The sequence below is a fragment of the Chiloscyllium plagiosum genome, chromosome 7, assembly GCF_004010195.1.
Source record: "Chiloscyllium plagiosum isolate BGI_BamShark_2017 chromosome 7, ASM401019v2, whole genome shotgun sequence".
NCBI classification, from domain to species: domain Eukaryota; kingdom Metazoa; phylum Chordata; class Chondrichthyes; order Orectolobiformes; family Hemiscylliidae; genus Chiloscyllium; species Chiloscyllium plagiosum.
In genome coordinates, this window is record NC_057716.1 from 60,025,503 (window position 1) to 60,048,086 (window position 22,584).

At 41.9% G+C, this 22,584-nt stretch overlaps 1 protein-coding gene across 5 annotated transcripts in view; it reads right to left on the reverse strand.

Moving 5' to 3' along the window:
• The window catches only part of LOC122551628 (RNA-binding motif, single-stranded-interacting protein 1-like), a 210,721-nt gene that overhangs the window by 117,923 nt on the left and 70,214 nt on the right, over window positions 1–22,584 (reverse strand). For all 5 annotated transcript variants that reach the window (XM_043693851.1, XM_043693854.1, XM_043693850.1 and 2 more), the window contains exon 3: window positions 9,632–9,690. In XM_043693851.1, coding sequence (XP_043549786.1) covers window positions 9,632–9,690 — 59 coding nt within the window. The remainder of the gene's footprint in view (window positions 1–9,631; window positions 9,691–22,584) is intronic.

Here is a 22,584-nt window from a genome sequence, read left to right on the forward strand (position 1 = left end):
TCTTGACCAGAGATTCCACTTTCTTCGTATCCCACGGCTCCCGTGCTCTATAGCTTCCTCCCTGCCTGACAGGTACATACTTAGCTTGGACACACAGGAGCTTTTCCTTGAATAAGTTCCACATTTCTAATGTACCTATCCCTGCTGTTTCCTTCCCTATCCTATGCTTCCTAAATCTTGCCTCATCGTAATTGCCTTTCCCCCAGCTGTAACTCTTGCCCAGTGGTATACACCTATCCCTTTCTATCACTAAAGTAAACATAACAGAATTGTGATCGCTATCACCAAAGTGCTCACCTACTTCCAAGTCTAACACCTGGCCGGGCTCATTACCCAGTACCAAATCTAATGTGGCTTCGCCCTTTGTTGGCCTGTCTGCATACTGTGTCAGGAAGCCCTCCTGCACACACTGAACAAAAGCTGACCCAACTATAGTACTCGTACTATAGTGTTCCCAGTCAATATTTGGAAAGTTTTGAAGTCCCCCCTGAAAACTACCCTGTCTCTCTCACTCCTATCAAGAATCATCTTTGCTATCCTTTCCTCTACATCTCTGGAACTATTCGGAGGCCTCTAGAAAACTCCCAAGAGGGTGACCTCTCCTTTCTTGTTTCTAACCTCAGCCCATACTACCTCAGTTGACGAGTCCCCAAACATCCTTTCTGCAACTGTAATACTGTCCTTGACCAACAATGCCACCCCCGACCCACCCCATCCTTTTACCATCTTCTCTGTTCTTACTGAAACATCAAAATCCTGGAACCTGCAACAACCACTCCTGTCCCTGCTCTATCCATGTCTCCAAAATGGCCACAAAATCGAAGTCCCAGGAACCAACCCATGCTGCAAGTTCACCCACCTTATTTCGGATGCTCCTGGTGTTGAAGTAGACATACTTCAAACCAACTTCTTGCTTGCCGGTGCCATTTTGCATCCCTGAAATTTGATTTCGGACCTCCCTACTCTCAACTTTTTCTATATTTGAACTACAATTTTGGTTCCTATCCCCCTGCTGGATTAGTTTAAACCCACCCCAATAGCCTTAGCGAACTTCCTCCCCAGGATATTGGAACCCTTCTGGTTCAGATGAAGACCATGCTTGTAGAGGTCCCACCTACCCCAGAAAGAGCCCAATTATCCAAGAATCCAAAACCCTCTCTCCTGCACCATCCCCTGTAGCCACGTGCTCAATTCCTCTCTCTCCCTATTCCTTGCCTCACTAGCACGTGGCATGGGCAACAAACCAGAGACAACAACTCTGTTCATTCTCACTCTAAGCTTCCATCCTAGCTCCCTGAATTTCTGCCTTAAATCCCCATCTCTCTTCCTATCTATGTCGTTGGTGCCTATGTGAACCATGACTTGGGGCTGCTCCCCCCTCCCCCTTAAGAATCCCAAAAAACATGATCAGACATCACGAACCCTGGCACCTGGGAGGCAACACACCAACTATGAGTCTCTCTCGTCCCCACAGAACCTCCTATCTATCCCCCTAACTATGGAGTCCCCAATGACTACGGCTCTGCTCCTCTACCCCCTTCCCTTCTGAGCAGCAGAGACAGACTCTGTGCCAGAGTCCTGTGCCCAGAGGTGTTACATCTGCCCATTTGCTTCCTCCCTCCTCAGTATCCAAGGGCTCAAACACACGTTCTAGGTGAAGCAGTGCTTTACCTACACTTCACACAATCTAGGTTACTGCATTCGCTGCTCACAATGTGTCCTCATCTACATTGGGGTAACAAAGTATAAACTGGGTGTCAGCTTCACAGAACATCCATGTTCTGGCTGAAAAAAAATCCCTGAGCTTCCAGTTGCCCGCCACTTTACTACATCACCCTGAACCTTGGCCAATATCTCGGTCTCAGGCTTGCTGCAGTGCTCCTGCAAAGCTCAGCCCAAGTTGGAAGAACAGCACCCCATTTTCCATTTGGGGAACTGCAGCCCTCCCGACTTAATATCAAGTTCAATAACTTTAGGGCCTGTACTCCCTCATGTCCTCGCCTCCTGCCACATACACCAGGTCTTGTTATCATATCAGCTATTCACCCTCCTCGCCAGATCGTTATTGACTCTTGTCTGACCAACTGTTTTTCTCTTTCTTTGGGTTCTATCCCTACCTATCGTTTACTCCTTACCCCCTCTCCCCACCCTATCTTCTGCATAAAAACCAACATTTCTCAGCTCCATCAGTTCTGAGGAAGGGTTGCTGGACCCAAATATTAACTCTGATATCTCTTCATATAGATGCTGCCAGACCTGCTGAGCTTTTCCAGCAACGTCTGCTTTTGTTAAAATTGATGTGCCCTGGTTTTCAACCTCTTTGCCAATGGGACATTTCGCCCAAACTACACTATCCAGACTCGTTATGATTTGATTCCCTTCAACAAACCTCCTCTGAACCTTCTCTTTGAAGGATGATAATCTCTAATCCTATCCTTGGAATGATTCTTGTAAATATTTTTTGTATACTCTCTCAAGCTTTCATATCTTTCGGAAGTTATCATGCACAGAACTGGACACAACATCCCAGTTAGGGTAGGACAAATGTTTTAAAGTTGGGCACTCCAAGGAGGTGACAGTCTAGTGGTATTATCACTGGACTGTTAATCCAGAGACCCAACTAATGCTCTGGGGATCTGGATTTGAATCCTGCCATGGTAGACAGTGGAATTTGAATTCAATAAAAATCTAGAATTGACAGACTAGTGATGACCATGAAGCCACTGTCAGTTGTCAGAAACACGCATCTGGTTCACTAATATCCTTTCGGGAAGGAAACTGCCAACCTTACCTAGACTAGAGACAAAAAAACCTGCAGATACTGGAATCCAAAATAGACAAGCAGGAGGCTGGAAGGACACAGCAAGCCAGGCAACATCAGGAAGTAGACAAGTCAACATTTCAGATTTAACCTTTCTTCAGGACGGGAGGTTATTTGAAATTGGTGAGCTACAGGCTGCCCAAGCAGAAGATGAGGTTTTGTTCCTATGTGGTTCATAGTAGCAATGGAGGAAGCCAAACATGGTTATGTCAGAGAGGGAGAGGTTAAGGGAATTGAAATGCACGGTGACTGGGAAGTCCGGACTGGCATACGTGAGACTCCAGCCTCACAGCAATGTGAATGACTCTTCAAAGCCCTCTGGGCAATTAGGGATAGGCAATAAATGCTGGCCTAGCCTGCACCACCCTTATCTCATGAATGAACTTTTTTTTAAAAAGGTCAGTTACTGATTTAAAAACTTACTTTGTGAATAGGCGGAGTACACACTTAGCAGGAGCGGACACGGGATTGTTGAGTAAGTGAAGTAATACATTTGGCCAGTTGCGTTACTGAAACACTACTTAGGTAGTGTCTCCCACCCATCCTCCTCCTCTAACCAAAATTAAATTCCATGTGCCATATTGGTAAGGTTACTAGATTTTTTAATTTTTTTTCAGCAGTCTCTTTGGGAATTTAGCATAGTGGGAATGAAAGTTAGGGCAGTTCAATGTTCTTCCTGCAGAATGTCGGAGGTAAGGATCACCACTAGTGTCCCTGGTGACTTACTCTGCAGGAAGTGCTTCCAACTCCAGCTCCTCGAAAACTGTATTAGGGAATCAGAGCTGGGTGAACTTAAGATCTTTCAGGAGGCGGAGGGGGTTATAAAGAGGAATTACAGGGAGGAAGTCACACCTCAGGTGCAAGAAAAAGGCAGATAGTTTATAGTCATGGGACGGAAAGGGAACCGGCAGGCAGTGCAGGGAACGCCCGTGGCTATTCCCCTCAGTAAGAACCAGAGCTGGGTGAACTTAAGATCTTTCAGGAGGCGGAGGGGGTTATAAAGAGGAATTACAGGGAGGAAGTCACACCTCAGGTGCAAGAAAAAGGCATAGTTTATAGTCATGGGACGGAAAGGGAACCGGCAGGCAGTGCAGGGAACGCCTGTGGCTATTCCCCTCAGTAACAAGTATACTGTTTTGGATACTGTTGGGGGGGAGCGACTTACCAGGGATAAGCCATGGAGTACAGGTCTCTGGCACAGAGACTGTCCGTGTTGCTCAGAAGGGAAGGGGGAAGATGAGCGAAGTGTTAGTCACTGGGGACTCTGTAGTTAGGTGACTGATAGGAAGTTCTGTGGGAATGAGAGATTCATGTTTGGTGCGTTGCCTCCCAGGTTCCAGGATTCAGATGTCTCAGATCTTGTTTTTGTGATCCTTGAGGGGGAGGGGAAGCATCCCCAAGTCATGGTCTACACAGGCACCAACAACATAGGTAGGAAAAGGGATGTAGATTTAAGGCAGAAATTCAGAGAGCTAGGGTGGAAGCTTTGAGCTAGTACAAAGAAAGTTATTAACTCTGGTTTGTTGCCCATGCCATGTGCTAGTGAGGTGAGGAATAGGGAGAGAGAGGAGTTGAAATCGTGGCTACAGGAATGGCGCAGGTAGGAGAGTTTCGGATTCCTGGATAATTGGGGGTCTTTCTGAGGTAGGTAGGACCTCTACAAACAGGATGGTCTACACCTGAACCAGAGGGGTACCAATATCCTGGGGGGGAAATTTGCTAAAGCTCTTCAGGTGGTTTTAAACTAATTTGGTCGGGGAGTGGGATCCTAAATTCTAGTTCCAATGTCCAGGAGTATGAGAGTAGTGAGGTCAGGAATAAGGTTTCAAGCTTGCAAGAGTTCACTAGCAAGCAGGAAGGTGGTTTGAAGTGTGTCTACTTCAACACCAGGAGCATCTAGAATAAGGTGGGTAAACTTGCAGCATGGGTTAGTACCAGGAGTTCAATGTTGCAACCATTTTGGAGACATGGATAGAGCAGGGACAGGAATTTAGATGTTTCAGTAAGAACAGAGAAGATGGTAAAAGAGGGAGGTGTGTGGCATTGTTAGTGAAGGACAGTATTATAGTAGCAGAAAGGACATTTGAGGACTCGTCTACTGAGGTAGTATGGGCTGAGATTAGAAACACCATGGGAGAGGTCAACCTATTGGGAATTTTTTATAGGCCTCCGAATAGTTCCAGAAATGTAGAGGAATGGATAGCAAAGATAATTCTGGATAGCAGCAAGAGCAACAGGGTAATTGTTATGGGGAACTTTAACTTTCCAAATATTGACTGGAAATACTATAGTTCAATTACTTTAGATGGGTCAGCCTTTGTCTAATGTGTGCAGGATAGTTTCTTGACATCATATGTAGACAAGCCAACAAGGGGCGAGACCACATTAGATTTGGAACTGGGTAATGAACCAGGCCAGGCATTACATTTAGAGGTAAGTGAGTACTTTGGTGATAGTGATCACAATTTGGTTATGTTTACTTGAGCGATGGAAAGGGATAGGTATATATCACAGGGCAAGAGTTATAGCTGGGCGGAAGGCAATTATAATGAGATTAGAAAAGATTTAGGATGCATAGGATGGGCACAATTGAAATGTGGAGTTACTGCGTGTCCTTCATAAGTATGTACCTTAGGCAGGGATGAAATGGTCGAACGCGGGAGCCGTGGTTTACTAAAGAAGTTGAATTTCTTGTTAGGAGGCAAAATGAGGCTTACGTTTGATGAGACAAGAAAGCTCAGTTAGGGCACTTGAGAGTTACAAGTTAGCCAGGAAAGACCTAAAGAGAGAGCTGAGAAGAACCAGGACAGGACTTGAGAAGTTGTTGGCAGATACAATCAAGGAAAACCCCAAAGCTTTCTATCAGTATATCAGGAATAAAAGAATGACTAGAGAAAGATTAGGGCCAATCAAGGATAGGAGTGGGAAGTTGTGCATGGAGTCTGAGGAGATAGGGGAAGCACTAAATGAACACTTTTTTGTCAGTATTCACACAAGAAAAAGACAATGTTGAAAATACTGAGATACAGGCTACTAGCCTGAAACGGGATTGACGTTCGCAAGGAGAAGATGTTAGCAATTCTGGAAAGTGTGCAAATAGATAAGTCCCCTGGGCTGGATGGGATTTATCCGATGATTCTCTGGGAAGCCAGGGAGGAGATTGCAGAGCCTTTGGCTTTGATTTTTATGTCATCATTGTCTACACGAATAGTAAACAGAAGACTGGAGGATAGCAAATGTTGTCCCCTTGTTCAAGAAGGGGAGTAGAGACAATTTTTGTAAATATAGACCAATGAGTCTTACTTTTGTTGTGGGTGAAGTGTTGGAAAAGGTTGTAAGAGATAGGATTTATAATCATCTAGAAAGGAATTAGGGATAGTCAACACCGTTTTGTGAAGGGCAGATCTTGTCTCACAAACCTTATTGAGTTTTTTGAGATGGTGACCAAACAGGTGGATGAGGGTAAAGCGGTTGATGTGTATATCTACTTCAGTCAGGCATTTGATAAGGTTCCCTATGGTAGTCTATTGCACAAAATACAGAGGCATGGGATTGTGGGTGATTTAGCAGTTTGGATCAGAAACTGGCGAGCTGAAAGAAGACAGAGGGTGGTGGTTGATGGGAAATATTCATCCTGGAGTTCAATTACTAGTAGTGTACCGCAAGGATCCGTTTTGGGGCCGCTGTTGTTTGTAATTTTAATAAATGACCTAGGTGAGGGTGCAGAAGGGTGGGTTAGTAAATTTACGGATGACACTAAGGTCGGTGGAGTTGTCGATAGTGTGGAAGGATGTTGCAGGTTACAGAAGGACATAGATAAGCTGCTGAGTGAGGTTGAGAGGTGGCAAATGGAGTTTAATACAGAAAAGTGTGAGGTGATTCACTTTGGAAGGAGCAACAGGAATGAAGAGTACTGGGCTAGTGGTAAGATTCTTGCCAGTGTAGATGAGCAGAGAGATCGGTGTCCATGTACGTAGATCCCTGAAAGTTGATAGGGTTGTTAAGAAGGCATATGGTGTGTTAGCTTCTACTGGTAGAGGGATTGAGTTTCAGAGCCAAGAGGTCATGCTGCAGCTGTACAAAACTCTGGTACGGCCACACTTGGGAGTATTGCGTACAATTCTGGTCACCACATTATAGGAAGGATGTCGAAAGGGTCCAGAGGAGATTTACTACGATGTTGCCTGGTATGGAGGGAAGGTCTTATGAGGAAAGGCTGAGGGACTTGAGGCTGTTTTTGTTACAGAGAAGAAGATTAAGAGGTGACTTAATTGAGACATATAAGATAATCAGAGGGTTAGATAGGGTGGACAGTGAGAGCCTTTTTCCTTGGATGGTGATGGCTAGCACAAGGGGACATAGCTTTAAATTCAGGGGTGACAGATATAGGACAGATGTCAGAGGTAGTTTCTATACTCAGAGTAGTAGGGGTGTGGAATGCACTGTCTGTAACAATAGTAGACTCGCCAACATTAAGGGCATTTAAGTGGTCATTGGATAAACATAAGGGTCAAAATGGAAGAGTGTAGGATATATAGGTTTCAGATTGGTTGCACAGGTCAGCGCAACAGAGGGCCGAAGGGGCTGTTCTGCACTGTAATGTTCTACGTTCTACGTTCTAAAAGCCATAACCTCCTCGTCTTTGTACTTTATGCCTCCTCATAATGTCAAATTGCTTCTTCTGCTGAAAGCTTAAAAATTGCTGTCTTCTAATTCTTGATCCTACTGCCAAGAGGAACAATTTTCTCATATCTACTCCATCCAGCCATCCCTTATGATATTAAAAATTTCTTGCAAATATCCTTTAAGCCTTAATTTCTCCTTATAATTCAAGTATTGGTCAGAGTATTGAGTACAGGGGTTGGGAGGTCATGTTGCGGCTGTACAGGACATTGGTCAGGCCACTGTTGGAATATTGCGTGCAATTCTGGTCTCCTTCCTATCGGAAAGATGTTGTGAAACTTGAAAGGGTTCAGAAAAGATTTACAAGGATGTTGCCAGGGTTGGAGGATTTGAGCTATGGGGGGAGGCTGAATAGGCTGGGGCTGTTTTCCCTGGAGCATTAGAGGCTGAGGGGTGACCTTATAGAGGTTTACAAAATTATGAGGGGCATGGATAGGGTAAATAGACAAAGTCTTTTCCCTGGGGTCGGGAGTCCAGAACTAGAGGGCATAGGCTTAGGGTGAGAGGGGAAAGATAGAAAAGAGACCCAAGGGGAAACTTTTTCACGCAGAGGGTGGTACGTGTATGGAATGAGCTGCCAGAGGAAGTGGTGGAGGCTGGTACAATTACAACATTTAAGAGGCATTTGGATGGGTATATAAATAGGAAGGGTTTGGAGGGATATGGGCCGGGTGCTGGCAGGTGGGACTAGATTGGGTTGGGACATCTGGTCGGCATGGACGAGTTGGACCGAAGAGTCTGTTTCCGCGCGGTACATCTCTATGACTCTAAGTATGGCCTTTTCTGTGAAGTAAAGCTGCCTCAAATATAGTTCCTGAGTTAAGACAACATAAAAATTGTTCTCTGAAAGTTCACTGCATAATAATAGCCACTTACAGTGGCCTTCCTCTCTTTTATAATTCTGTTTTCTTATTTACTTCTGTTTCTAGTCCTCCAGATCTCAAGATAGTTCCAGTAAACGATGCATGCCAGCAGTGAAATGAAGAGGGAGACCACATACCAAAATAATTCCAGAAGTTAAGAGCAACCTGACAAGAAAAACAGCAGCCAAGATGTAGGTTTGATATGATCCCTTCAAATAATCCTTTTGTGGGTGGCACGGTGGCTCAGTGGTGAACAATGCAGCCTCACAGCACCAGGGACCCGGGTTCCATTCCAGCATCGGGCGACTGTCCGTGAGGAGTTTGTATATTCTCCATGTGTCTGCATGTGTTTCCTCCGGATGCTACGGTTTCCTCCCACAATCCAAAGATGTGCAGGTTAGGTGGATTAGCCAAGCTAAATTGCACAGTGTTATGTGCATTAGTCAGGGGAAATGTAGAAAAATAAGGGAATGGGTCTGGGTGGGTTACTCTTCGGAGGGTCGGTGTGGACTTGCTGGGCCAAATGGACTGTTTCCACACTGTAGGGATTCTTCCTGTTAGTTACTGCTACATGATGCTGGGCAGTTTCAACAATTTGAGAGACAGACACTGGGGGAATATCAAAAATTTGTAACATTCAGGAACATACACCAGTTGTTCACATGTCTTCATTCCTGAAGTTGGCGCTGAAGACGAGAGAAGACTGATCCTAAACGGCAGGCAGTTTGCTTTTGCACATTCCTTGCCTATTATGTTGATTGCTCAGGCAGTCATTCAGCACTCCTACAGATAGGTGTTATACAATTAAATTTCTGAGTATTTCTTTAAATAGTACGAAATATTGTCACCCTAGATTGATTCCTATCCCTGGATAATCTACTAGGAGGCAACCATTACCACAAGTTTCAATAAACCCATAAAAACAATTCTCAATATTGCATAGAATGCTTGCTGGCAAAATAATACCCTTCGAAATGGTTGATTGATGAATATTTTATAACTCACTCTTTTGTGTATTTTAGGAGCTTTCCAAACAGGTAATTGTATTTCCAAATGTGGAGAAAACTAAACAATCAATAATCAGAAATAGAAATGCAATATTAGCAGCTAAATATCTCAAATTGAGCAGTTACAGTAAAAGAACAAAGGATCACAGTTTAGAGCAAAATTGAACATTTTAATGTTATACTTTTGAACGTGAAAATGGATTTGCATAATTAGCTACCATCCCCAAAAAATTAATGCAGCATATTTAAAAAAATACCTTTGCATTTATTAGTTGTCTTGTCCAGGATGGCCTTTGTTGATACTATTTTGCCATACCTAGGAAACAAAAGAGAATGAAGGACATTAAAAGAACTATTGCTGCAACTGTAAAATTTCTGAAAATGTTGTAGGTCTGCCAAAACATCATAATTGACTCCTCTCTATTACAGGAGAAAGTGAGGACTGCAGATGCTGGAGGTCAGAGCTGAAAATGTGTTGCTGGAAAAGCACAGCAGGTCAGGCAGCATCCAAGGAGCAGGAGAATCGACGTTTCGGGCATGAGCCCTTCTTCAGGAAAGGGCTGAAGAAGGGCTCATGCCCAAAACATCGATTCTCCTGCTCCTTGGATGCTGCCTTACTCACTGTGCTTTTCCAGCAACACATTTTCAGCTCCTCTCTATTACAGATAAATATTACTTTGAAATATTCTGCAGGTTATAGGTCCAAACTACCACTCCTACAGGCAGCAAGAAAGGCAGGACATCCAATTCAGTGACTAAAAAGGGAGTGATTGTAATCACAAATTTATTTTAGGTCTTTCCAATTCCCACCACCAACCCCCATCAACATCAACAAATTATATTTGAATGTACTCATGACGCATCACTTGGTTGAAAATGCACAAAAAGATACAAACTGTTCCATTTTTTCATAGGGAAGTAAAGTCAGGACAGTGCTGCCTGGGAGGAGAACTTGCAGGTGGTGGTGTTCCAATGTATCTACTGCTCTTATCCTTCTGGATGGTAGTGCTCGTGGGTTTGAAAGGGGCTGTCTCAGGAGCCTTGGTGAATTTCTGCAAGCATCGTGCAGATGTTACATACAGTTTACTACTGTGCATTAGTTTGCAGAGGCAGTGAATGTTTGATGAGGATGTAGTACTAATCACGTTGGATATTCTTGTCTCAAATAGTGTCAAACTTCTCAAGTACTATCGGAGTTCTACCCATCCAGGCAAATTGGAGTATTTCATCTCATTCCTGACTGCTGCCTTGCAAATGGTGGACAGACAATGAGAAGTCAAGAGCAGAATTATTTGTGTCAGGATTCCTACTGTCTGGCCCGTGTTTGAAGCTACAGTATTTATGCAGCTAGTCCAGTTCAGATACTGGACAATGGTAACCCAAATGATGTTGATAATGGGGTCTGATGCCATTGACCATTGGCTGCATCAGTGTGTGAAAATTCACGAATGATGCAAATCACTGTGCAATCATCAAACATCACCATTTCTGATCTTATGATGAAGGCACTGATTTATCAGCTGAAAACAGTTCAGCCTTGGACACAACCCTGAAGAATTCCTGCAGAGATGTCATTAAGCAGAGGTGACTGGTCTCCAATAACCACACATCTTCCATCTTTATCCCTGATATCCAGATTCTAATATTGCTTGGGTTTCTTGATCCACACTCAGTCAAAAGCTGCCTTTATGTTACAATATCACTTCATCTCTGAAGTTTAGCTCTCTTGCCCATGTTTGAATGAAGGCTGTAATGAAGTCATTACCTTACAGAATCCAAACTGAGTGTTAGTGAGTATGTTAGTGCTAAGCCAGGGCTGCATGATAGCACTGCTGATTACCTATTCCATCACTTTGATCAAAATTAGACTGATGGAACATCAACTAGGTGGGACGGATTTCTCCTGATTAGTGGGCAATTTTCCACATGATCCAATAGATGCCAACATTGTAACTGTAATGGAAGAGCTTGGTTAGGAGCATAGCAAGTTCTAGAGCACACAATTTCAGTACTTTTGACTAAATACTGTCAGATCCTTTGCCACAACCAGTAGTTTCAATTGTTCTTGATGTCACATGGAATGAACTGGCTGTAGAGTGGTATCCATGACACGAGCGGGACCTGGAGAAAACCAGAACAGATCATCCAGACTGCACTTACAGCTGAATACTACAGTCTTGTTGTTTGCCCAGATGAATTGGGCTCCCCTATTATCATAGGTGGGGAGGTTAGTGATGCTCCCACTTTTAGAGTCATAGAAATGTACAGCATGGAAACAGACCCTTCAGTCCAACCGTCCATGCCGACCAGATATCCCAACCCAATCTAGTCCCACCTGCCAGCACCCAGCCCATATCCCTCCAAACCCTTCCTATTCATATACCTATCCAAATGCCTCTTACATGTTGCAATTGTACCAGCCTCCAACACTTCCTCTGGCAGCTCATTCCATACACGTACCACCCCTTAGGTCCCTTTTATATCTTTCCCCTCTCACCCTAAACCTGTGCCCTCTAGTTCTGGACTCCCGCACTCCAGGGAAAATACTTTGTCTATTTTTCCTATCCATGCCCCTCAATTTTGTAAACCTCTATAAGGTCACCCCTCAGCCTCCGATGCTCCAGGAAAACAGCCCCAGCCTGTTCAGCCTCTCCCTATAGCTCAAATCCTCCAACCCTGGCAATATCATTGTAAACCTTTTCTGAACCCTTTCAAGTTTCACAACATCTTTCCGATAGGAAGGAGACCAGAATTGCACACAATATTCCAACAGTGGCCTAACCAATGTCCTGTACAGCCTCAACATGACCTCCCAACTCCTGTACTCAATATTCTGACCAATAAAGGAAAGCATACCAAACGCCTTCTTCACTATCCTATCTACCTGCGACTGCACTTTCAAGGAGCTATGAACCTGCACTCCAAAATCTCTATGTTCAGCAACACTCCCTAGGACCTTACCATTAAGTGTATAAGTCCTGCTAAGATTTGCTTTCCCAAAATGCAGCACCTCGCATTTATCGCAATTAAACTCCATCTGCCACTTCTCAGCCCATTGGCCCATCTGGTCCGAATCCTGTTGTAATCTGTTGTAATCTGACATAACCCTCTTCGCTGTCCACTACACCTCCAATTTTGGTGTCATCTGCAAACTTACTAACTGTACCTCTTATGTTCACATCCAAATCAGTTCTGTAACTGACAAAAAGTAGAGGACCCAGCACCAATCCTTGTGGCACTCCACTGGTCACAGGCCTCCATCTGAATAACAACCCTCCACCACCACCCTCAGTCTACTACCTTTGAGCCAGTTCTGTATCCAAATGGCGAATTCTCCCTGTATTCCATGAGATCTAACCTTGCTAATCAGTCTCCCATGGGGAACCTTGTCGAACACCTTACTGAAGTCCATATAGAGCACATCTACCGCTCTGCCCTCATCAATCTACTTTGTTACTTCTTTAAAAAACTCAATCAAGTTTGTGAGGCATCATTTCCCATGCACAAAACCAATTTGACTATCCTTAATCAGTCCTTGCCTTTCCAAATACATGTACATCCTGTTCCCTCCAACAACTTGCCCACCACCGACGTCAGGCTCACTGGTCTGTAGCCACTTTGAATCCCCTCGCCTGGCTTGTCCTTACCACCCTTCTTAAACAGTGGCACCATGTTAGTCAACCTCCAGTCCCCTAGCACCTCACCTGTGACTATCGATGATACAAATATCTCAGCAAGAGGCTCAGCAATCATGTCTCTAGCTTCCCACAGAGTTCTCGGGTACACCTGATCAGGTCCTGGGGATTTATTCACCTTTATGCGTTTCAAGACATCCAGCACTTCCTCCTCTGTAATATGGACATTTTGCAAGGTGTCACCATTTATTCCGCTACTTTCTATATCTTCTATATCCTTTTCACAGTAAGTATTGATGCAAAATAAATGCCCCATCTCCAGCGGCTCCACACAAAGGCCGCCTTGCTGATCTTTGAGGGGCCCTATTCTCTCCCTAGTTATCCTGTTGTCCTTAATGTACTTGTAAAAACCCTTTGGATTTTCCTTAATTCTATCTACCAATGCAATTTCATATCCCCTTTTGCCCTCCTGATTTCCTTGTTAAGTATACTCCTACTTCCTTTATACTCTTCTAAGAATTCACTCAATCTCTCCTGTCTATACCTGACATATGCTTCCTTCTTTTTCTTAACCAAACCCTCAATTTCTTTGTCATTCAGCATTCCCTATACCTACCAGCCTTTCCTTTCACCCTAACAGGCATATACTTTCTCTGGATTCTTGTTATCTCATTTCTGAAGGCTTCCCATTTTCCAGCCGTCCATTTACCTGTGAACATCTGCCCCCAATCAGCTTTCGAAAGTTCTTGCTGAAGACCATCAAAATTGGCCTTTTTCCAATTTAGAACTTCAACTTTTAGATCCGGTCTATCCTTTTCCATCACGATTTTAAATATAATAGAAGTACGGTCGCTGGCCCCAAAGTGTTCCCCCACTGACACCTTCAGTCACCTGCCCTGCCTTATTTCCCAAGAGGTCAAGTTTTACACCTTCTCTAGTAGGTACATCCACATACTGTATCAGAAAATTGTCTTGTACACACTTAATAAATTCCTCTCCATGTAATTCCTTAACACTATGGCAGTCCCAGTCGATGTTTGGAAAGTTAAAATCCCCTACCATAACCACCCTATTATTCTTACAGATAGCTGAGGTCTTCTTACAAGTTTGTTTCTCAATTTCCCTCTCACTATTAGGAGGTCTATAATACAATCCCAATAAGGTGATCGTCCCTGTCTTATTTCTCAGTTCCACCCAAATAATTTCCCTGGATGTATTTCCAGGAATATCCTCCCTCAGGATAGCTGTAATGCTATCCCTTATCAAAAACGCCATTCCCCCTCCTCTCTCCAAGTTGTGGAATCATTTAGCCCTGTCTTTCACTTGCTGCTTAAGAGTAGATAGGTATGCTGTGAGGACAAGTCATCCTGTATTGTAACTTCACCGGGTTGATACCTTGTATTCCGGTTTCCCAGGTGCTGGCATGCCCTCCTGCATAATTCATTGAAACCAGGTTTGAGCCCTAGCTGGATGATAATGTAGAATGTGGGATGTACCAGGCCATGTGGTTGCAGATTTTGTCAGTAAACTTCTGCTGCTGCTCAGTTTATACTCAGTCTCAAGTTGCTAGGTCTGATGTTTTAAAATAAATAAATGTCTTGAGAATCCAGATTACCATTGATTAACCTGACCAGCCTGTGTAGCAAGAACAATAATGGAAAAAAAAAAGACAGTGCTCTTAATGTGGTAAGGCAACAAGACACTACACAGCAAGACATTCATAACTTCCTCAGATAGAAGAGCAAAATTAGGCCATTTGGCCCACTGAGGCTGCTCTGCCATTTAAATCATGGCTGATATGCTCCTCACTCCCATTTTCCTGCCTTCTTCCCATAACTCTTCAACCCATTACCAGTTAAAACTCTGTATAACTCCTCTTTAAAATTTACTCACAATACAGTCTTAGTCTAATATATCCTGTTATCTTAAATAAAATGTAATATATTACTACTTATTACTCAAGTATACCTGTGTTTTGAAGCCTTATAAATAGTTAAGCCGTCATCACTTACATCCTATTAGGCTCTGCAATATCAGTGTTACAAGGAGATTTGATGGTAGCACATCTACTCAAAGATGATCCTCGCAGAACTCGGCCCTAGCTGTGAAAACCTAACAATGATTAAAAGCTTGTTCAAAGAACCACACCTTAAGAATCAATTTCAACAGCCCTCGAGGCAAACACCTTACAATCTTTCATGTCACAAAGAAACTGTTCTGGAAGAATGGTGAAGCCTCCAAACTATCTGAATATGCTAAGTCTAAGACTCAGGAGGAAAGGGGTAGTGGGGTAGGGGTAGCACAAATATTAATTTGTGAGAAAAACATGGATGGAGATACTGTACAAGGAAATGGCTGGGAATGAGTTAATGCTAAAACAGCATTAACCTTAATTGCATGAGGACTTGGCTGGGGAAAGGCAGAACATCTTAGAATCTTTAAGGACACAGACTGATTATCATAGATCTGCCATGGATCTGAGTAATGAAATCCACCTTCTAATGTAATTTGCACCAGATTGTTATCAAGCAATAGACTGCATCTTGTTTAAGACAAAATCGTCTTTCATTATGGTTGTTCTCAAGCACATTGAAGACCCAACAAGAAAAGGAGGATGCTGGCAGCGATCTACCCAACCACATGTTAGCAGTGGTTATCACTATGTGCTCATAAAACTTAAGAGACCCCTTAGTACAGTTCTTCACTGAAGAGAGATCAAAGAAAGTGATCCCGACTAGAACAAAGGGCACGTGACCAGCAAATAGATTTATACCTCTTTCACAACCTCAAGTAAGACTGTATCATTTCATTTGTATTTCTTTACTGTAGACAGAAAAGGGATCATTTTAAAATCTGCCTGCCTACAACTACATGGTTGGCTGCTGGACAGCTGACCAGCTTGTGGACATGTACAATATTGCTTGAAGTCTGCACACCTCCAGATGATTGGAGAAAATGTGGCAGAAAATACAGAAAGCCTAAAGAAAGCCAGTTCTCCTCTCTCACTTCTTGCTGTATTTTTGTTGCTTCTGACCAATAAGTCAGAGACTTTATAATTTTAGAACCTGTCACTCTTCACCTTCTGCAGGGAGGCAAAAACCACCCAAAGAGACATGGAAGAACACCAAGACTGGGAAGCAAAAAGATCATCTCAATGAATGTTGCCAGGATCTATCGAACGGCCTTCCTAGTTTTTCCCCTGTACCCATAACACTTAACCAGTAGGAGTTATATGTCGGCAGTTCAGAGTTGTTTACCTGTAGCTAGAATCTATTATTTTGTAATAAATAGTAATTCTGTTAAGTACAACAAACTGGTCCACATTTTGTTCGCCCGAGTCTAAAGAAACAGGCAAAAGGACAATTTCTGCACACTTCAATAAAATCTTTAACTTTTGTGACAACTCCGGGAATAACAGGGCTTCATTTGCACCATGCTTTCAGAGTGAGACATGATGCTCAGAATATCTCAAAAGCACTTTACAGTCAAATAAACATATCTGAAATGTAGCTTCTATTGATATCTGGAAAATACAGCAGCCAAACAATGCATTGCAAGTTTACACAACAGCAATATGATAATAACCTCATAATGCTCTACTGATGCTAATTGAGGGATAAATATTGGCCGTGACACAGATGAGGACTCCCTTCCTGTAGCATGCATTTTTTGTTTTATGTTCATTAGACAGCACAGGGCCTCTATTTAATAGCTCATCCAAAAATTGGCATGTCTGACAGGGTAGCATGCCCTCAAGTACCTCACAGAAAAATCAACCTCGATTTTAGTGCTCTGGTCTCTCAAGATACAAGTGAACCCACAGAATTCTGAGGTCATGGCTCAGTCAAAGCTGACAAGTCTTTTTGTATGCATGCATACACACACCTTCGAAAGAATTGTCTGATAAATAACTGTAAATCAGAAAAAAAATGTATACATTCTGCAGAACCTATGGCTGTCACATACTTGAGCCTGCCAAGATATGACAGTGACAAACATTATAGTATTTTGTTCAAAATTGACATCAGAATTAAAGAAACAACAAAATACATACACCTTACATTAGACATCAAGACTTTTTTCATTCATTCATGGGATGTGGGCAATGCTGATTAAGTCAGCATTTATTGCCCATCCCCAATTAACCAGACAGCAGTTAAGAGTCAATCACATTGCTGGGGGTTTTGAAACACATATCGGCCAGACCAGATAACAACAACAGATTTTCTTCCCTAAAGTTCATGGGAGAGCCAGATGGTTTTTTACATCAACAACAAACATGGTTACCATTAGGCTGTGTTTTTTTAAATTTCAGATTTTTATTGAATTTAAATTTCACCATCTGCTGTACTGGGATTCAAACCAAATGCTCCCAGAACATTAGCCTGGGCCTTTGGATTACTAGTCCAGTAAACGAACACAATACCACTACCTCATTCATACTTCATGTATTGCCCGACAACACATGAAAGGATACAGAATGAAACTCTTCACAAATAGCATCCCTCCTGAACATAAAGTTTCCCATTTCTCAATTCATCTGTCTTTGTAGTGACGTAGGTTTCCAATGCTCCTGATTTTAGAGTCTATGCAATGGACGATGAGTTCTTGAATGCTACTGCCAGGAATGTAGATGAAATGTTCCCAGTATGCACAGTGCCTTGACATCATGCTTTATAACCAAATCCAGCTGTCTCTGCCTTGCTGGCTTCCCAGTTATTTGGAACACAACACTTCATTGTCAATTCGGACTTGGTGTGTGAGAGAGACACACAAGAGAGATACAAGAGGGAATTAAAAGTTCAGATGAGCAAAGGTAGGAAAGAAAAAGAATGGGAAAGAAATGATAACAAGGAGGAGTAAGGGGGTGGAAGAGAGAGAGAGCGCGTGCGAGAAGAGAAAGGGTGGAGGAGTGAGTGAGAAGAAAGAAAGAGCGTGAGCATTAGAGAAAGAGAGAGAGAGAGAGAGAGAACACCAGAAAAAAAGTGTTAAAAATAAAGAGAAAGAGAGATAGAGAGAAGGAAAAAATAAGAAAGAGGCACACAGGTTGACTGTGTGCTTAGTAGAGACCACGGAAGAAAAAGTTCATGTTTGTTCATGCTTTATTTGTGAAATAGGTCAATTTGGTGCTTTTCCTGAAGAATGGAACACCTCAACTCTCTAACGTGAGAGTCCGTGAACCATGTTAGATTAGATTCCCTACAGTATGGAAACAGGCCCTTCAGCCCAATGTTCTACACAGACCCTCCAAGGAGTAACCCACCCAGACCCATTCCCCTACCCTATATTTACCTCTGACTAATGCACCTAACACTATGGGCAATTTAGCATGGCCAATTCACCTAACCTGCACACCTTTGGATTGTGGGACATCACCCGAAGTGGGACTCGAATCCGGGTCCCTGGCGCTGTGAGGCAGCAGTGCTAACCACTGAGTCACCGTGCCGCCCCATAAACTTTGTTTTAGCAAAGTTAAAGTTCAACAAAGTTATCAATTTTATTTTAAATGCTTTTTAATATTTCTTTCTATTCGATCGTATGATGAGGGCTTTGATGGCTCGGCCAACATTTATTGCCCATCCCCAACTGCCCTCTCGGGGCAGAGTCAACCACATTGGTGTGGGGCTGGAGTCACATGTAGGCTAGACCAGGTAAGGATTGCAGTTTCCTTCCTTAAAGGACATTAGTGAATCAATTAGGTTTTTCCTGACAACTCATAATGGAACCACGGTCATTATTAGACTCTTAATTCCAGATATTTCTTGAACTCAAATTCCTTCTTCTGCTATGATGGGATTCAAACCTGGATCCCCAGAACATTTCCTGGGTCTCTGGGTTTACAGCCCCGGGATAATACCACTGAGCTGCTGCCTCCCCGATTGATGTCATTAAATTCACAAAATGTTGTTCCTAGCAAATACATTTTTGGTGAATAAGCGTATGTACTCTGTAGAAGTATCATATAACTCATTTTGAATTTAAAGTTTGGATTTATTTAGTTGCATCGGTCGCAGAGTGGAAAAAAATGTGATCAAACGTGAATACAGGTCTCCTACACAACTGACTGACTTGTGATCAAATGTCATCTGATCAAATCTTTGAGACTACTGCAAATTAAGGTTAGCTATCCTGTAGCTACTACGTGCATGATTGTTGTTGCAAATTTACAGTCAACTTAGGGACTGGTTTGGGCTGTGGATAAATCCAGTTTCCAAGTCAGTTGAATTGTTGTGTTTAACACATGTGTGAAGCTCTCAGTTACAATTATCACAAAAATATTACCATCCTACTATTTCCTCTTTCTTTTCAACATCTGCTATTCTTTTTGCAACTTCCTGACATTATTCTGAAGAATCAGGAATGAAAATTGCAAGAAAGACAATAAATTTTACAAGTTGGTAGCCAGTTACAGAATCAACAAATAATGGAAACCGGTTTAGGCTGATTCACAATGAGATCATCTCAGACTTGCCTTTGTACAATAAAACAAAATATAGCAAGCCATCGTTGGAATCAAATTGCTGGGTAGCTTATAATAGTGAGAAACAGTTTTGGTCCATTAAACTTTTCAGCAGTTTTATACCATTTTCTTGAAATACGTTTCATGTTGCATTCAGCTGAACTGATTAACGAGAAACTTTTGATTTTCAGCTGCAAATTTACTGTGTCCTGGAATGTGTTGACAAACTTCATAATGAATTATAAGTAACTAACGTTCTTTAAGGAGGTTACAAACTAGCTTCCAGTTTTACTAGACATTTATTTATACTCATATCATTCTTATAACAAGCAAAATTAAGACACAGGGCTTGCAGGAGTAGGCTATTTTCAAACACATTTTTAAATTATGAAATAATATTAAGAAATGAAGCAAGCACTGTACAAGGCACACCCAGCCTATCCGGTAGAACGACAAATGCCTCAGGCATTAAAATCACATGCTCATAAATCCTTTATTCCATCATGGCCCTGCAAAAGATTTTTTTTGAAGTACCTCTCCACCACTATTTAAATTTTGTAAATAAAAACTAGCATATTCTGATGAATGAAAATGTTCAAAACATTAGCCTAGCTCTATGTTTTTGATGCATTTACAGCATTACATTTTCAAACCCAATAATTCCTTACCTTGTAGCCATTATCTGGTGATCATCCAGAATTTTAGCTGAACATAGTTTTCCCACAATGTAACTGATCTCTTTTGCCATTTGAAAGCTTGAATTCTAAAATAACTTACTCACTGTACTCTTTGACTATTACCTAAATCAACTCTAACTTGTGCACACACCACCGCCCAAATTCTACTCAATATGAAATGCTGCTTGATTATTAATATTAACCTCTCCAACTTACATTGGATCTTGTTTTCCACTGCACTGAATTCAAAACGGTTGACCTTAATTTAGAATTTCTCTTTAGCCTTTCACTATTTTGCCTCTATAACTTAGTGCTGCCACTCCACCCATAGAAATGCAGGCTACAAAATCTGTAACATCAAATCACTGAATCTTTATATCCCTAAATACTGCCCTCCTAAAAATGAAAGGCAATGCCCCTTCTGCACTCCTTTTTGGGTCGCTCTACTGCCATTTAGAGTCATTCTATCATAAGGGCCACTTTTTTTCTGTATTTTTGATTGTGGACAAAAATGGAAAATGCTTTGAACACCAAGGAAAGTGGAATGGATTACTACATACTTTAAAACAGGCTACAGACACTCCTTCGTGCTGATTACACTGCTGCTTGTTCAAGCACGAGACAAAGTCACTCCATGAGCTAGAGCTGGGGGTATGCATGATGGGAGATTCAGCAAACAAATAGTTGATTGATCCTTGGAGTGGTGACCCGTTGTCCATGATGAAGGTCATCTGCCTGCCAACAATTATGTGATTGGCTCTCAGATGGCTGAGCAGCCATTTGGGTGGGATCAAGGAGGTCAAAAGCTTTCGGACCTCCAGAAAGGAAGGTGCTGCCTTTCTTTCCATAATAAAAAATACCTAGAGCCTAAAGAAAGCCAGCTTAATTTTCCTTCAACAACTGCTCTAAGCTGTTGCTTTAAACCAATAGGTTAGAGACCTAATCTGCTGTCAGTCATTCTGTGCTGCCTGCAAATAAGCAAAGGCACCTGGGGGAGAGAGATTAAGGAACTGGCAAGGCATCTCAGTGGATCATCCAACTGAACTGCTTTCACAATTTTTCCCTCCATCTGTAACACCAACTTTTTTTCTTTTTTTACTCACTGCCTATGTCTATATATGAATGTAGGGGATGTTCAGAAGACAGTTAGAGTTCTAACTTATAGAGTCTCACATCAACAGTTCATAATTGTTTAGCAATAGCTAAAATCTATTGCCATAATTTTATCCTGCCCGAGAAATTAACAATATCCTCAAAAACCGTAAAGTACATCCAATTCTTTCTGAAAGTGTTAATCATAATGACTGTACAAAATTAAAGTTACGCTAAATCTTTATAAATCACTAGTTAGGCTTCAGCAAGAATATTATGACCAATTTGCAGCATGATATTTTTGGAATAATGTCAAATCTGTGAAGGGGGTACAGGGGAGGTTAACCAGAATGATGCAAGGGTAGAGGGAATTCAGTTACACAGGCAAAATATGTTGCTCTGCATAAAACAATACCAAGTTAAAGTCTTAACAGAGACATTAAGGCTAGAGTAAATAAGAAATAATTTCAATTGTAAATGATGTGATGATGCCATCATATTGCAGCCTACACATTCTAATTATACATTTTGTAAAATATCCTGAATGGGCATTTCAGATGACAAAGGTCTTGAAACGTTCTGACTTTCTGATAGGAAGGAAATGCATTCTCACAAGACGTAGTACAGGAAACACATTTAATTGTAGTTGCTAAATAAAGTAAAAATGCTAACTTGCTTTTCTGCAGTTGAGTGCAGGGGTTGGTAGACATTATTATCAAGGTGAAAGATGGGATACACAGTGTAACGACAACATGAGGAGTTTATCCCTACTTTTCTTATAAACATATAAATTGCAACCTTGAGGACTTGGCAGAGTCAGAAACGGGTCGATACCAGCAATTATAAGAAAGTATAGCTGATTGAAACTAAACGTTGAGGAAACAGTTCTTTGGTTTTTTTGCCAGATATTAAAAATATCATTGCACATTATTTAAACTAAACTTCAAAAAGAAAATCCTCCCAAGCAACTCATAGCTGTTTAAAATTTTGAAAAATATTGTTATAATTACTGAAAAGTAACCAGGAACATGATAAAAAAAACTGCAAATTGAATTGTGACTTTGCCTTGTAATGGCCTTTCGATTAAAATAAAATTCTAATTCTCACATTCATGCCATGAAATTGTCAACCAATGCTGGGAGTTCTAATTGAGAAAAATCTAATCCATTAAACATAAACAAAAATAAGGACAAGCCCAATCCTATGTATAATCTTCTCTCAAAGAGCTAATAGCACACATTAAATTCCAGTTTTTAGTGACTTCAACAGGGTTGCAGGGTGGGAGAGAGAAGAGGGGAGAACATGCAGCCTTGATATGTTTTGAAAACTAACTTGCTCTTCTGACA